Below are 14,822 nucleotides of genomic sequence, written 5' to 3'. Positions count from 1 at the left end.
ACACCATCCCAACCATGAAGCACGGGGGGGCAGCATCATGTTGTAGGGGTGCTTTGCTGCAGGAGGGGGACTGGTGCACTTCACAAAAATAGATGGCGCCCTGCTGTGTGCTCACTGCCCTGCTGTGTGCTCACTGCCCTGCTGTGTGCTCACTGCGCTGCTGTGTGCTCACTGCGCTGCTGTGTGCTCACTGCGCTGCTGTGTGCTCACTGCGCTGTCAGACTCAGGCGGCGCAGTCAAGTTCAAATATGCTAAACCACAGTTTATGACATCACAATGTCTGTCACGACTTCCGCCGAAGTCYGCTCCACCCCAGTGTCCCGTCGGACTTCAGTACGTTCCGTCTGCTGTCCGTGACCAGTTGATCTATTGGGCCCACACATCACCCTCCTCTGGTCATCCGGGGATCGGTCAGACGGTGCACTGTCTGTCTGGGAAGTACTGGTGGCCCACCTTGGCTCGGGATGTGAGGGTTTATGTTTCCTCCTGCTCGGTGTGCGCCCAGTGTAAGGCTCCTAGACACCTGCCCAGAGGTAAGCTACATCCCTTACCCGTTCCACAACGGCCTTGGTCACACCTGTCGGTTGATTTTCTAATGGATCTGCCTCCCTCACAGGGGAACACCACGATCTTGGTCGTTGTGGATCATTTCTCTAAGTCCTGTCGTCTCCTCCCTACGCCCGGTCTCCCTACGGCCTTACAAACTGTGGAGGCCCTGTTTACACATGTATTCTGGCACTACGGGGTGCCTGAGGATATAGTGTCTGATCGGYGTCCCCAGTTCACTTCGAGAGTCTGGAGGGCGTTCATGAAACGTTTGGGGGTCTCGATCAGCCTTACCTCGGGTTTCCACCCCGAGAGTAATGGGCAGGTGGAGAGAGTGAACCAGGATGTGGGTAGGTTTAGGTTTCTGCGGTCCTATTGTCAGGACCGGCCTGGGGAGTGGGCGGCGTTCGTGCCCTGGGCAGAGATGGCGCAGAACTCGCTCTGCCACTCCTCCACTAACCTCTCCCCCTTCCAGTGCATACTGGGGTACCAGCCGGTTCTGGCACCGTGGCATCAGAGTCAGACCGAGGCTCCTGCGGTGGACGAGTGGTTCAGACACGCGGAGGAGACCTGGGAAACCGCCCATGGTCACCTCTAGCAGGCCTTCCTGCGCCAAAAGACCAGCGCGGACCGRCACCGCAGTGAGGCCCCGGTGTTCGCACCAGGGGACAGGGTCTGGCTCTCGACCCGAAACCTGCCCCTCCGCCTGCCCTGCCGGAAGCATAATGTCCAACGTTATGTTTGGAGGAAAAAGGGGGAGGCTTGCAAGCCAAAGAACACCATCCCACCTGCTGTTTGTGGGACCAAACAGTCTCCTCAAGTCCTGAGGAGAGTGAACGAGGTATGTTACAGGTTACAGCTTCCCCCCGATTACCATATTAACCCCTCATTCCATGTGTCTCTCCTCAGGCTGGTGGTGGCTGGTCCTCTCCAGGAGTCTGAGGTACGGGAGGTTCCTCCGCCCCCTCTGGACATTGAGGGGTCCCCGGCGTACTCCGTCCTTTCCATCCTGGATTCTAGGCGTCGGGCAGGGGGCCTTCAGTACCTCGTGAAGCGGGAGGGGTACGGTCCGGAGGAGAGGTGCTGGGTTCAGGTGGCTGATGTATTAGACCATGAACTACTGRGTGAGTTCCACCGTCGCCGGCCGGATCGCCCTGTGCCTCYCCCTCCGGGTCGTCCCCGAGGCCGGGGTCGACATACCGCTGGAGCCGCGCGTCGGGGGGTACTGTCACGACTTCTGCCGAAGTCAGCTCCTCTCCTTGTTCAGGCGGCGTTCGGCGGTCGACGTCACCGGCTTTCTAGCCATCGCCGCTCCATTTTTCATGTATCCATTTATTTTGTCTTGTTCCCTGCACACCTGGTTTACATTCCCCAATCAATTCATATGTATTTATTCCTCTGTTCCCCATCATGTCTTTGTGTAGGATTGTTTGTGTTACGTGTATTTTYATATTGTGGATATTGTTACGCGCATTACGTTTTGTCTATGTTCCGTGTTTTGGGCACATTTATTGTTATTTTGTGCTGTCATTTTGACCGGAATAAAAAGTGCACCTGTTCACTACACTCTGCTCTGCTCTCCAGCACCTGACTCCGCTACACACTCCTAACAATGTCGTCACCATCGACAATGGCTGTCAACCCTACTGTATACAATTCTTTCTCAAGAAATTAGTCAATTGCTCAGGAGAAAGAAGATAACTAGATGATGAAAAGAATACGGAACCTACAAGTTGGCAGAGCATGGGATATACCATACAGAGACGTGATCTGCAACAACATGCTATGCTGGATCTAGGTGTTGTTTTATAGACTGAATACAGCCTTAAGTGATATGCCAGTTATTTAACACACATACAGGAGGTTGTTTTCGGCACAGTTCAGCTGAAATAAAGCTGACCAGAGGCTGCAGGCTACCTGTATGTGTATGTGATTGCGAGCCTGCCAAAGACACTAGGGCAAAACAGTTGGCTAGGTGCTGCTCTGTTTCAGCTCTCGTGGGCAGTCTAGRGGTTTGCAGAAGGAGGTGTTTTCTGTACCCTTGAGTGTCCATGCATACAGGGACCTTTGAAATGTTTGGATGTCAATTTGATTGGTGGATTCAACTTTTTTTTTTTTATAAAATAAAAAATATACTTTAAAATGTGCACACACTAGATAATCTCCCCGATACAAAATCCTGCTCTATACCATATCATTAGTTGGATATGGAGGATTAATAGCTGTATGCTCACATGGGAGAGGATTAACAAGCTGAAGAGATACACAGGTATCGAGATGATCAATAAGCTATCCAGTGATGCCAACAGAAATCTCTATTTTAAATCACTGCTCCTTTGCAAAAGGGCAATTATCAAACCTTCCTTGGCTCATCCATAAAATAAATTCAATCTGAATAGAGATATTTGTACTTTAAAATGGTTGAAGAGAGACAAGTACTTTGAGAGCCAAATCAATAGTTCATCAACAAATAATATTACATCAATGAGTCCAAAAACAGCAAGATGGATCTGGATGGTGTGTGTGTGTTGGTTTTTGTTGTACTTTTACAAAGACTTCCAAACCGATTTCCGCCATCTACCGTCTAATAGAGAAATAATGCCTGGCGTATAACACCAGTATAGTTTATAGTACATGAGTGTTTGCCATTTAATGGTAAAAGTGTGTCTTTCTTTTATTAGACTGCATTTCACAGCCATGAAGACACTCATTCACTTTCAATTGCTCTGGAGTTGGGAGCTGGGAAAAAGCAGTTTGTTGACCACAGAGAAACAATAACCGCATACTGAGCTAAAACCACCACTATAGGATCTGTCCCAAATGGTACCCTACTCCCGAAATAGAGCCCTATGGGCCCTGGTCAAAACTAGTACACTAGGAAATAGGGTGCCATTTGGGATGCACAGTTTTATTTATAACGTGCCTCTCAGTGTGTGGATGTGTGCCAGTAAAGGCAGATACCTGTAGATTGTTTATACTGTCGAGATGTATTTWATATTTTTTTCCTAGGAGTGGGTCTCGCTGGATACATCCATATATGTGAGTGATTACTGTTGTTAAGCTGAATTGAATGCCTATTCTGAACATATCTGTGGTTGGTAACTCACCTCTCAGGGATCAATGCCTTTAGAATCTAAATCTAGAAGGATTGGGCTGCTGAGCTAGAATGACTAGGCTTATGTTGTTGGTCTGCAGAGATGAATATTATTAGTGTGTGTTCTGAACTTATGACCTATGGATACAGGTTGTGCCAACACCCCACTATTTTCATTGGGATAGAGGCCTCGCTCTGTCACACTAACCCCTTTTCCATCCATTTTTTTTTTGTCTGCTCTTAAAAGGAGTAAAACGGCCCAGTACACTACTTTAAAAATATKTAAATTGTATTCTGKTTTATCAGGGGGTGCTACAGCACCCTCAGCACCAATACTTATTGCGGCTATGTACAGCTGTGATGGAAACAAGTCGTTTCGGTACAATTTTCTAAATGCAAACAGATAATGTTCGTTCCACATGGTGGGATCTTTTGTGTTGGTAAAATTAATTGTTGAAACGCCTTCATGCTCAAATACTGATTTAATAATAACCATCAAATCGAAGTAAATGTYYAGTCACGCAATGATACACTAKATCACCAAAATAATGTGGGTAGCTGCTCGAACATCTCATTCCAAAAATCACTGGCATTAATATGACGTTGGTCCCCCCTTGCTGCTATAACAGCCTCCACTCTTCTGGGAAGGCTTTCCACTAGATGTTGGAACATTCCTGCGGGGACTTGCTTCCATTCAGCCACAAGAACATTAGTGATATCTGGCACTGATGTTGGGCGATTAGGCCTGGCTCGCAGTCGGTGTTCCAATTCATCCCAAAGGTGTTCGATGGGGTTAAGGTTAAGGCTCTGTGCAGGCAAGTCAAGTTCTTCCACCCCCATCTAGACAAACTAAGGGGCCTAGCCCGAACCATGAAAAACAACCCGACCATTATTCCTTCTCRYCCAAACTTTACAGTTGGCACTATACAGTCGGAACTACACKGCCGGGCAGGTAGTGTTCTCCTGGCATCCGCCAAACCCAGATTCGTCCGCCGGACTGCCAGATGGTGAAGCATGATTCATCCCTCCAGAGAACACATTTCCACTGCTCCAGAGTCCAATGGAGGTGAGCTTTTGGTGATCGATCTTAGGCTTGCGAGCGGCTGCTAGGCCATGGAAACCCATTTCATGAAGCTCCCGATGAACAGTTATTGTGCTGACGTTGCGTCCAGAGGCAGTTTGTAACTCAGTGGTGAGTGTTGCAACTGAGGATAGATGATAATTTACGCGCTACAGCACTCGGCGGTCCCGTTCTCTGAGCTTGTGTGGCCTCCCACTTCGCGGCTGAGCCGTTGTWGCTCCTAGACGTTTACACTTCACAATAACAGCACTTACAATTGATCAGGGCAACTCTAGCAGGGCAGAAATTTGACAAACTGACTTGTTGGAAAGGTGGTATCCAATGATAGTGGCATGTTGAAAGCCACTGAGCTCTTCAGTATGGCCATTCTACGGCCAATGTTTGGTCTATGGGGATTGCATGGCTGTGTGCTCAATTTTATACACCTGTCAGKAACGGGTGTGGCTGAAATAGCCAAATCCACTAAATTGAAGGGGTGTCCACATACTTTTGTATATACACACACTACCAGTCAAAGGTTTTAGAACACCTACCCATTGAAGGGTTTTTCTTTATTTTTACTATTTTCTACATTGTGGAATAATAGTGAAGACATCAAAACTATGAAATAACACATATGGAATCATGTAGGAACCAAAAGTGTTAAATCAAAATATATTTTATATTTGAGATTCTTCAAATAGCCAACCTTTGCCTTGACAGCTTTGCTGCATCAACTGTTCAGAGGAGACTGTGTGAATCTGGTCTTCTTGGTCGAATTGCTGCAAAGAAACCAATAAGATTAGACTTGCTTGGGCCAAGAAATATAAGCAATGGACATTAGACTGGTGGAAATTTGTCCTTTGGTCTGTAGTCCAAATTGGAGATTTTTGGTTCCAACCGCCCTGTCTTTGTGAGACGCAGTGTGGGTGAACGGATGATCTCCGTATGTGTATTTCCCACCGTAAAGCATGTAGGAGGTGGGGTTATGGTGTGGGGGTACTTTGCTGGTGACACTGTCTGAGATTTATTTAGAATTCAAGGCATTCTGCAGTGATATGCCATCCCATCTGGTTTGGGCTTAGTGGGACTATCATTTGTTTTTCAACAGGACAATGACCCAACACACCTCCAGGCTGTGTAAGGGCTATTTTACCAAGAAGGATAGTGATGGAGGGCTGCATCAGATGACCTGGCCTCCACTATCACCCGACCTCAACCCAATTGAGATGGTTTGGGATGAGTTGGACCGCAGAGTGAAGGGACAGCAGTCAACAAGTGCTCAGCATATGTGGGAACTCCTTCAAGAATGTTGGAAAAGCATTCCAGGTGAAGCTGGTTGAGCAAATGCCAAGAGTGTGCAAAGCTCTCATCAAGGCAAAGGTTGGCTATTTGAAGAATCTCAAATAAATGTTGATTTGTTTAACACTATTTTGGTTACTACATGATTCCATGTGTGTTATTTCATAGTTTTGATTTCTTCACTATTATTCTACAAAGTAGAAAATTGTAAAAAAGAAAGAAAGAAAAACCCTTGAATGAGTAGGTGTTCTAAAACTTTTGACAGGTAGTGTACAGTTGATTAGGCAACAGATTAAATAAATTAGGATGAACTTCACAGGGTGTAGATTTGATGCAGCTTGATGCAGATTTTCCCCAAAATATTGAGGGTCTTATTCTGGTGACACGATGATCGATGCTTGAATGCTGTTAGACAAATAAAAATATTCTCGCTCTTATCCATAATAATCTCATCATGTAGACTAGTCTAACTGCACTGTATCTGAGAGCTGTTGGCTAGAGCGCAGATGTCAAGACCAGAGGAGGCACATTGTCTATTGAATGCAACAGTTTTTGTGACAAAACTAGCAGTAGAGTTGAAAATACGATGGAAACACATTAGACTTTAGACTTGTATTTGGTACATGAATACATTTTGTGTGCACTATGTCATTACGCACTGACTTATCTGCAACAAGTCTGTTTGGTGGAAACAGACCACTGGTGGAAAAGTGTGCATACCGTATTTTCTTTATGCACATTGCATTATGAATCTATTTGATCGTAGTATCTTTATTGAATCACAGCAGTGTAATGCCTACATGGTCATWTATATTAAAGCCATATGCAAACCTGTAGGTTCCTGTTAAAGCACTTTAAAGGCGATGGATCATATAGTTTAAAAGATCAGATTTTAATTTCAGTCCATCGTCATCGATCCATTGTACCACACCTAAGTACATGGAGTGATATACACTGAGTGTACAAAACATTAAGAACACCTGCTCTTTCCATGACATAGACTGACCAGGTGAAGCCAAGTGAAAGCTATGATCCCTTATTGTTGTCACTTGTTAAATCCACTTCAATCAGTGTAGATGAAGGGGGGGAGACAGGTTAAATAAGGATTTGTAAGCCTTGAGATTTGGATTGAGTATGTGTGCCATTCAGAGGGTGAATAGGCAAGACAAAATATTTAAGTGCCTTTGAACAGGGTATGGTAGCACTGGTTTGAGTGTGTCAAAAACTGCAACGCTGCTGGGTTTCTCAGGCTCAACAGTGTCTTGTGTGTATCACGAATGGTCCACCACCCAAAGGACATCCAGCCATCTTGACAACTGTGGGAAGCATTGGAGTCAACAAGGGTCAGCATCCCTGTGGAACGCTTTTAACAACTTGTACAGTCCCTGCCCCGAATTTAGGCTGTTCTGAGGGTAAAAGGGGGGGTGCAAGTCAATATAAGGATGGTGTTCTTAATGTTTTGTCCACTCAGTGTATATCACATACATGTAGCACAAGGAAACTCACCTGGCATGGGGCACATCGATGCTGGATGACACCACCTTGCGTTTCTGGTCCAGCAGGGAGACAGAGCGGGTGTGGTCCCTCTCAGGACCCTCCAAGGTGCGCCCTGTCCTCCTGCCATCCACTGCCCGCTCCCCCTCCACCGCATCTGGGCTCAGGGAGTTGGCCTCCCCGTTCTGGCCCTGGTGTGGAGTCCCGTCCCCCCGGCCGTTACAGGAGCTCTGCTGCAGAGGAGAACAGATATGACTGGATCAATATAGAAGAGTAAAGACTGGGACTCTGGGAGGCAAAAACCTAAGAGGATTTGTATCTGGAAATAAAATATGTAGTGCGATTTCGCATCTTTGTTTGCCTTCCAGTCTCTCCTTTGTCATTCTAGCAAATACTCACATGTACAGACTAGAGGTCGACCGATTAATCGGAATGGCCGATTAATTAGGGCCGATTTCAAGTTTTCATAACAATCGGAAATCTATTATATCTATTATTTTCAATGYCGGCCTAGGAACGGTGGGTTAACTGCCTCGTTCAGGGGAAGAACGACAGATTTTTACCTTGTCAGCTCGGGGGATTCAATCTTGCAACCTTACAGTTAACTAGTCCAAAGCTATAACCACCTGATTACATTGCACTCCACGAGGAGGCTGCCTGTTACGCGGATGCCGTAGAAGCCAAGGTAAGTTGCTAGCTAGCATTAAACTTATCTTATAAAAAACAATCAATCAATCATAATCACTAGTTAACTACACATGGTTGATGATATTACTAGTTTATCTAGCGTGTCCTGCGTTGCATATAATCGATGCGGTGCGTATCGTTGCTCCAATGTGTACCTAACCATAAACATCAATGCCTTACTTAAAATCAATAKACAGAAGTATATATTTTTAAACCTGCATATTTAACTAAAAGAAATCCAGGTTAGCAGGCAATATTAACCAGGTGAAATTGTCACTTCTCTTGCGTTCATTGCACGCAGAGTCAGTGTATATGCAACAGTTTGGGACGACTAATTTGCCAGAATTTTACGTAATTATGACATAACATTGAAGGTTGTGCAATGTAACAGGAATATTTAGACTTATGGATGCTACCCGTTAGATAAAATACGGAACGGTTCCGTATTTCACTGATAGAATAAACGTCTTGTTTTCGAGATGATAGTTTCCGGATTCGACCATATTAATGACCTAAGGCTCGTATTTCTGTGTGTTATTATGTTATAACTAAGTCCTATGATTTGATAGAGCAGTCTGACTGAGCGGTGGTAGGCAGCAGCATGCTCGTAAGCATTCATTCAAACAGCACTTTCCTGCGTTTTGCCAGAAGCTCTTCGCTGTGCTTCAAGCCTATCAACTCCCGAGATTAGGCTGGTGTAACCGATGTGAAATGGCTAGCTAGTTAGCGGGGTGCGCCCTAATAGCGTTTCATACGCCACTCGCTCAGACTTGGAGTAGTTATTCCCCTTGCTCTGCATGGGTAACGCTGCTTTGAGGGTGGCTGTTGTCGTTGTGTTGCTGGTTCGAGCCCAGGTAGGGGCGAGGAGAGGGACAGAAGCTATACTGTTACACTGGCAATACTAAAGTGCCTATAAGAACATCCAATAGTCAAAGGTTAATGAAATAGAAATGGTATAGAGAGAAATAGTCCTATAATTCCTATAATAACTACAACCTAAAACTTCTTACCTGGGAATATTGAAGACTCATGTTAAAAAGAACCACCAGCTTTCATATGTTCTCATGTTCTGAGCAAGGAACTTAAACTTTAGCTTTCTTACATGGCACATATTGCACTTTTACTTTCTTCTCCAACACTTTTTTGCATTATTTAAACCAAATCAAATTGAACATGTTTCATTATTTATTTGAGGCTAAATTGATTTTATTGATGTATTATATTAAGTTAAAATAAGTGTTCATGCAGTATTGCTGTAATTGTCATTATTACAAATAAATTTAAAAAATTAAAAATGGCCGATTAATCGGCATCAGCTTTTTTTTGGTCCTCCAATAATCGGTATCGGCGTTGAAAAATCATAATCGGTCAACCTCTAGTACAGACAGTTGCTAATGCTGCTAGCTTTGAGCTAACACCAACAGGATGTATGCTACCAGTGGAGGGTGTTTGACTTTCAAATATATCAAAGTCCAGAATCTCTTTGTTTGTGTGAGAAAGCCCCTGAAGGTGGCTGCTCTTGTTGCTGCACTGCCCCGGTGGTGATAACAGCCATTCCCTTTTGCACAAGCAAGCATCTGCCCTGACGTTCCATAAACCACTACCTCGTGGAAACAATCATGTGAGGCGAAGCAGCACACACACAAAATAACTCGGGACGGCAACAGATAGCGTGTGTGTAGCATGCCGTGCACACTTGTTTTTGGGCGCCCCTTAAATAAAGACGTCAACCATCCAGACATGCACGGTGAACACACACCCACAGCGGAAAGGGCAGACACAGGCCAGGGAGAGAGAGAGATACACATGGCTAACTGCACCAGCAGAACGTTGAAGGACAACATGCCCATACAGATTTACAGTGGGATGGAGATCCTCATCTCCAAAACACACTGGAACACGATCAGCTCTCAACTGAAGAGAAAACTACAGGAAACACACAGTCAGTCGATCACACACAGTTTTGAACAGTTGGCTTAGATTAATGAGATAAAATATGGATTATTATCTATAAAAACCTGGCTGAGCAAACATTTAACAAGCGAGAAAGCCTTTCTGAAAACAGGACTTGAGTTAAACAACAAGATGGATTATCTGAACCAAGAGAAAGATTAACCGTTACCTAGACCAGTTATTTGACTATAACCAAACCAATCTCCATCGCTTCCTTTTACAGCCATATGAATTATGATATTTCATGCATGGCAGGAAATTGCAGAGCTAGCCAAATCGACCATAAAATGTAAGTTGAGTTGCACGTGTCAAGAGTTTTCAATGTGGGGTAACTGTGTCTCGCAGCTCCTAAATTCAGGAGATTAATAATGTAAGTTTAACAAGCTACCATGCTGTACACACCACACACACACAAAATTAATGTTCTTGCTTTAGGCATGAGGTTTTTCACCTCTAGTAGGCCAAAGGTAAAGAAGTTTCATGCATCATAAATTGACAATAGCTCAGGAGTCATGGAATACTCGCTTTCATCCTAATGGTATTTGTTCAACTCATGTGATGTATTGTTCAAAGATTAGGCTATATATCATCAAATGTATTCGGATAAAATTTTCATCAAACAGTGCTATTAAAGATTGAAATATTATTATTAAAAAAGCTATATATTTGTAGAATTCAGGAGATTTACATGGATTACAGGTTATATGTACATACAAGGATGTGAATTGACCTAATGGGGAGGGCTCTGCTCCAGGATAAAGAAAAAAAATATTTTGCTTACATAGCCAGCCAGAGCATACAATATTATTGTAGTAAAATAAACATACAATGTTATTACAGTTGAACTTCCAACTTCTGTCACTACACAGTAGACTACACACAAAACAAGAGGAGATCAGGAGTACAGTAATGCAGTAGTTGATTGGTTTAAAACACTCAATGTGTCTGGTGATGTAGCCTAGTTAACCATGTTGATCTCATTCTCTGAACCATCACGTCACTGCGCATTACAATAGGCAAATGCAACAGTCGGGATAGTGATTAGTACTCTCCATTCACCAACACAGCCCTGTGACGGCAGGATCCATGATCCTTRCCTCAAAGCAAGGGGAGGCCTTGCCTTGGCTACACTGCCTGGTGAATGATTTTGGCAGAGTGCAAGCCAACCGAACCGGACTCTCTCTCTCCCATCTGATTACTCATCTATCCATCATGAAGGAATCTAAACATGGCCCCGTCGTATGACATGCAGGCAAACGATGGCCAACCGAGGAGCAATGTGCTGATGAACAAAGAGTCAGTCAGTTAGCTAGCTTCAGTTAGGGTGTCTGATGTCAAATCAACTGAAACAACACATGCCTTTGTCTGTGTGGGAGCCGCATATAATGTCAGTCACTCGGTCAATGCTACACCTCCTTCCTTTATAACAACAAGTGGCATTCTCCCACCTCCCCCTCCATCCCCTTTTCCCTCCATCCATCCATCCACTCCTCCTTCCTTTATAACAACAAGTGGCATTCTCCCACCTCCCCCTTTCCCTCCATCCATCCATCCATCACTCCTCCTTCCTTTATAACAACAAGTGGCATTCTCCCACCTCCCCTCATCCCCTTTCCTCCATCCATCCATCCCACTCCTCCTTCCTTTTAAACACAAGTGGCATTCTCCCACCTCCCCCTCCATCCCTTTTCCTCCATCCTCATCCACTCCTCCTTCCTTTATAAACAACAAGTGGCATTCTCCCACCTCCCCCTCCATCCCCTTTTCCCTCCATCCATCCACTCCTCCTTCCTTTATAACAACAAGTGGCATTCTCCCACCTCCCCCTCCATCCCCTTTTCCCTCCATCCATCCATCCACTCCTCCTTCCTCTAAAGTGAATGGTGCTCATTTGGCATTCTGGGCACCTTGCCATAGCTCCAGATTCTTCTCCAAGCCGTGCCCTTCTCTCTCCAAGCCATGCTTTGTTACTACAGCTGCTACAGAAACTGCTTGCTGGGAGATGTGAACCTCTTCAGTTAAACATCTCTCACCCCTTCCTCTTATCCCGCCAGCCTCTCCCCCCTCCATTCTCTGACCCCTTCCTCTCCCTCCGTCCCCTGATTCTACCCATGTCTTGTCTTTCTACTTTTAGAAAATTAAGCAGTGCTGAGGGAAGCTACCATTCTGTTAGAGAGCTATTACTTAAAAATGATTACAATCTGACTAAAAATGGAATGGTTATTATGGCTTGTTTATCAAATGTGGTTGCTAGGAGTCGCTGGATATGGCGTCCTGCATTTCTGTCGTGCCTTTATGCAAACGTACTACTTACATTGATCTTTATGAGACTGTACTTGACCACTATTTGCATTCTGACTATGCATAATAGAATGGGTTTGATAATAAAACATGGTTGTGCATATGAATACCCACGCTATGACATCTTGCATTTCTGTCATGCCTTTATGAAGATGTTTACATTTGCTGTTTTGAAACTGTATCCATATGCCTGTTTTCCACTCGAGTCACTGAACTATGACCCCATTGCTTGGATCAAACCCCCAATACGTATTTATAGGCTACGTTATCCAACACAGTCACATGCATTCCCCTCTCATCATAGGAGCTGTTTTTATAAGGGACCACCAAGCAGGCAGCCTCACCAGACCATCTTTGTTGTGAAACCATGCGACACCATCAAGCTGGAACTTTTAAAGGCAGGCAATTAGGTCACTCTCATAACAGGAAGGAATACATCTTGATATTTAGGAACACAATGTACCATCCAGTGTGGCATAATAATATGACATCTACTATTCTACGCTAGTTATTTAGCCTAAAGTCAATTGTTTTCTTCAGTAGCAGCAAGGACACAAGTGTGACATGAATGAAACAAATATCCTAGTTAATGACTACATACTACTCCCTCCCCTACACAATAAAATAAATGCAACTACTGTTATTACATGAATTCCTACATTATAATGACATATTCAATGCAATGACGGGTTAATATGCATGAATTGCCAGTGTCATATGCGACTGATGCATTGTGTACAATCTGGGATGTTTTATTACATCAATGATCGGTCCAAAATGCTGCAGAGCGTGTTTGCGTCTGCCACCTACCCACTAGGTCAAATCTACAGTCAATGGGTCAGAAAAACAATGCGCAGATAGGGCCCTATCATAATCAAGCATTCAATGGGTACCCCTTTGTCCTGTATTTAATGCTAAATATTTTGACAGTGCATTGTTATTATTCAATCTGTAGTTCTGCACTACAACATAAATCTCATCTGGATTATTCTGGGTGTGTGACTGTCTGCCTATCATTAATATAGCTTGTAATAGCCGGTTGCAGCGGCGGGCAATGGATGCAATAACACGCTCTTTCTCCGTCTGTGCACGAAGCAGTTAAACGCTGCAAATACCGCTGCACAACAACAGCAGGCTTCCCGGTCACACACAAACAGACCTTCAAGCTGGATTTGAGCGGTCCTTTCGCCGTCGTTTGGTTGAAGCCCACGGCTATCTCGTCCTCGGAGAATTCTTTCAGGCTTCCGTCTTGCATTAGTAACGTGTAGACGTTACGTCGAGGTCCAGTTGAAACATCTCTGTTTTCCTGCTTGACAGCCTGTACCACTCCTGTCAACGGAGCCCCGTCCCCTGTCGGACTCGGCGCATACACCCGGCTCCCCAGGATTGAACGCTTCACCAAACGCCTCGTATGCATAGCGATAAATGTATAGTACCGAATTTAAAGCGGAATGCGGTCAATATCTATCTATGGACGTCGAGTTAGAATTGATAAACACTGACATGAAAAACACAACACCGCAGCGGATAGACTACGTGCTCCATAAACCCAAACCAAATGTTAGAAAGCGGCAACATACTCTGCTGCTAGCACGGGTCAAAACGAACGATATTCGAAAGCACGAATATGTGTAGAAAAAGCTACATGCATGGATTAACAAATGCATGAAAACAAGCCATTCCCCGTGAAATAACCTCTTCAACAGACCGGCTACTGATATTTCTTCGTTCGACCTGTTTGTTTTCCTGACTGTTCCCTCTAAACTCGTGAGAGAGCACAAAAACACGGAACTGAATTAAAGGACCGACAATGACATTTGTACAGTACATTTTCATCCGAACAAAAGGGCTTCGCCAATACACTAAAAAATATATGAATTGTGATCTACATGAAAAATTATTGAAGTTTCACACACATATTTTACACCGGTTTGCCGTCTGACAGGGTGAAATTTGCTGAAATAGCCGCGTACAGTGACTCCAGATCCATATTCTAGAGATGCCAGTCCGTAGCCGAATGCCAAGATCCAGCGCCTCTACCGGCGGATTGCTGCCTGTAAACATGTGCGGTCTCGCGGTTGACTCGAGCTCCCATTGGTCGGCCCAGCACACGCCTCCACTGGGCTACGCACATTTTTCTGTCAGTGAGGGGATTCTATTATCTGTCCCGGGTTACCCCAGTGAATGAGTTTAAACCGAGTGAAAAGTGATTGCATTCGTTTTGGAACCGGGCTGTCTCCCGGGCGTGAGCCAGATGCCCCCTTCAAAACCCACGTAAAAGTCGCTCAAAACAAAAGTGATGTAGCCCAGGCTAGATTAAGCACGTGGAGTAATGAATAGGACTCTGTTTTACCATTAAAAAAATATTGCTCTTGCTAAAAACGC

The 14,822-nt window shown here is 44.6% G+C and overlaps 1 protein-coding gene across 1 annotated transcript in view; it reads right to left on the bottom strand.

Moving 5' to 3' along the window:
- The window catches only part of znf704 (zinc finger protein 704), a 122,085-nt gene extending 107,861 nt beyond the window's left edge, over positions 1–14,224 (bottom strand). The window contains exons 1-2 of the mRNA XM_023976687.3: positions 13,597–14,224; positions 7,509–7,729 (exon numbers count right to left, since the gene is read on the bottom strand). Coding sequence (XP_023832455.1) covers positions 7,509–7,729; positions 13,597–13,854 — 479 coding nt within the window. The 5' untranslated portion in view covers positions 13,855–14,224. The remainder of the gene's footprint in view (positions 1–7,508; positions 7,730–13,596) is intronic.
- Positions 14,225–14,822: the final 598 nt, after the last annotated feature.

Source organism: Salvelinus sp. IW2-2015, linkage group LG31 (assembly GCF_002910315.2).
Source record: "Salvelinus sp. IW2-2015 linkage group LG31, ASM291031v2, whole genome shotgun sequence".
Taxonomy (NCBI): Eukaryota; Metazoa; Chordata; class Actinopteri; order Salmoniformes; family Salmonidae; genus Salvelinus; species Salvelinus sp. IW2-2015.
Note: the sequence above shows the minus strand (reverse complement) of the source record. Positions and strands in the feature narration are given on the sequence as shown.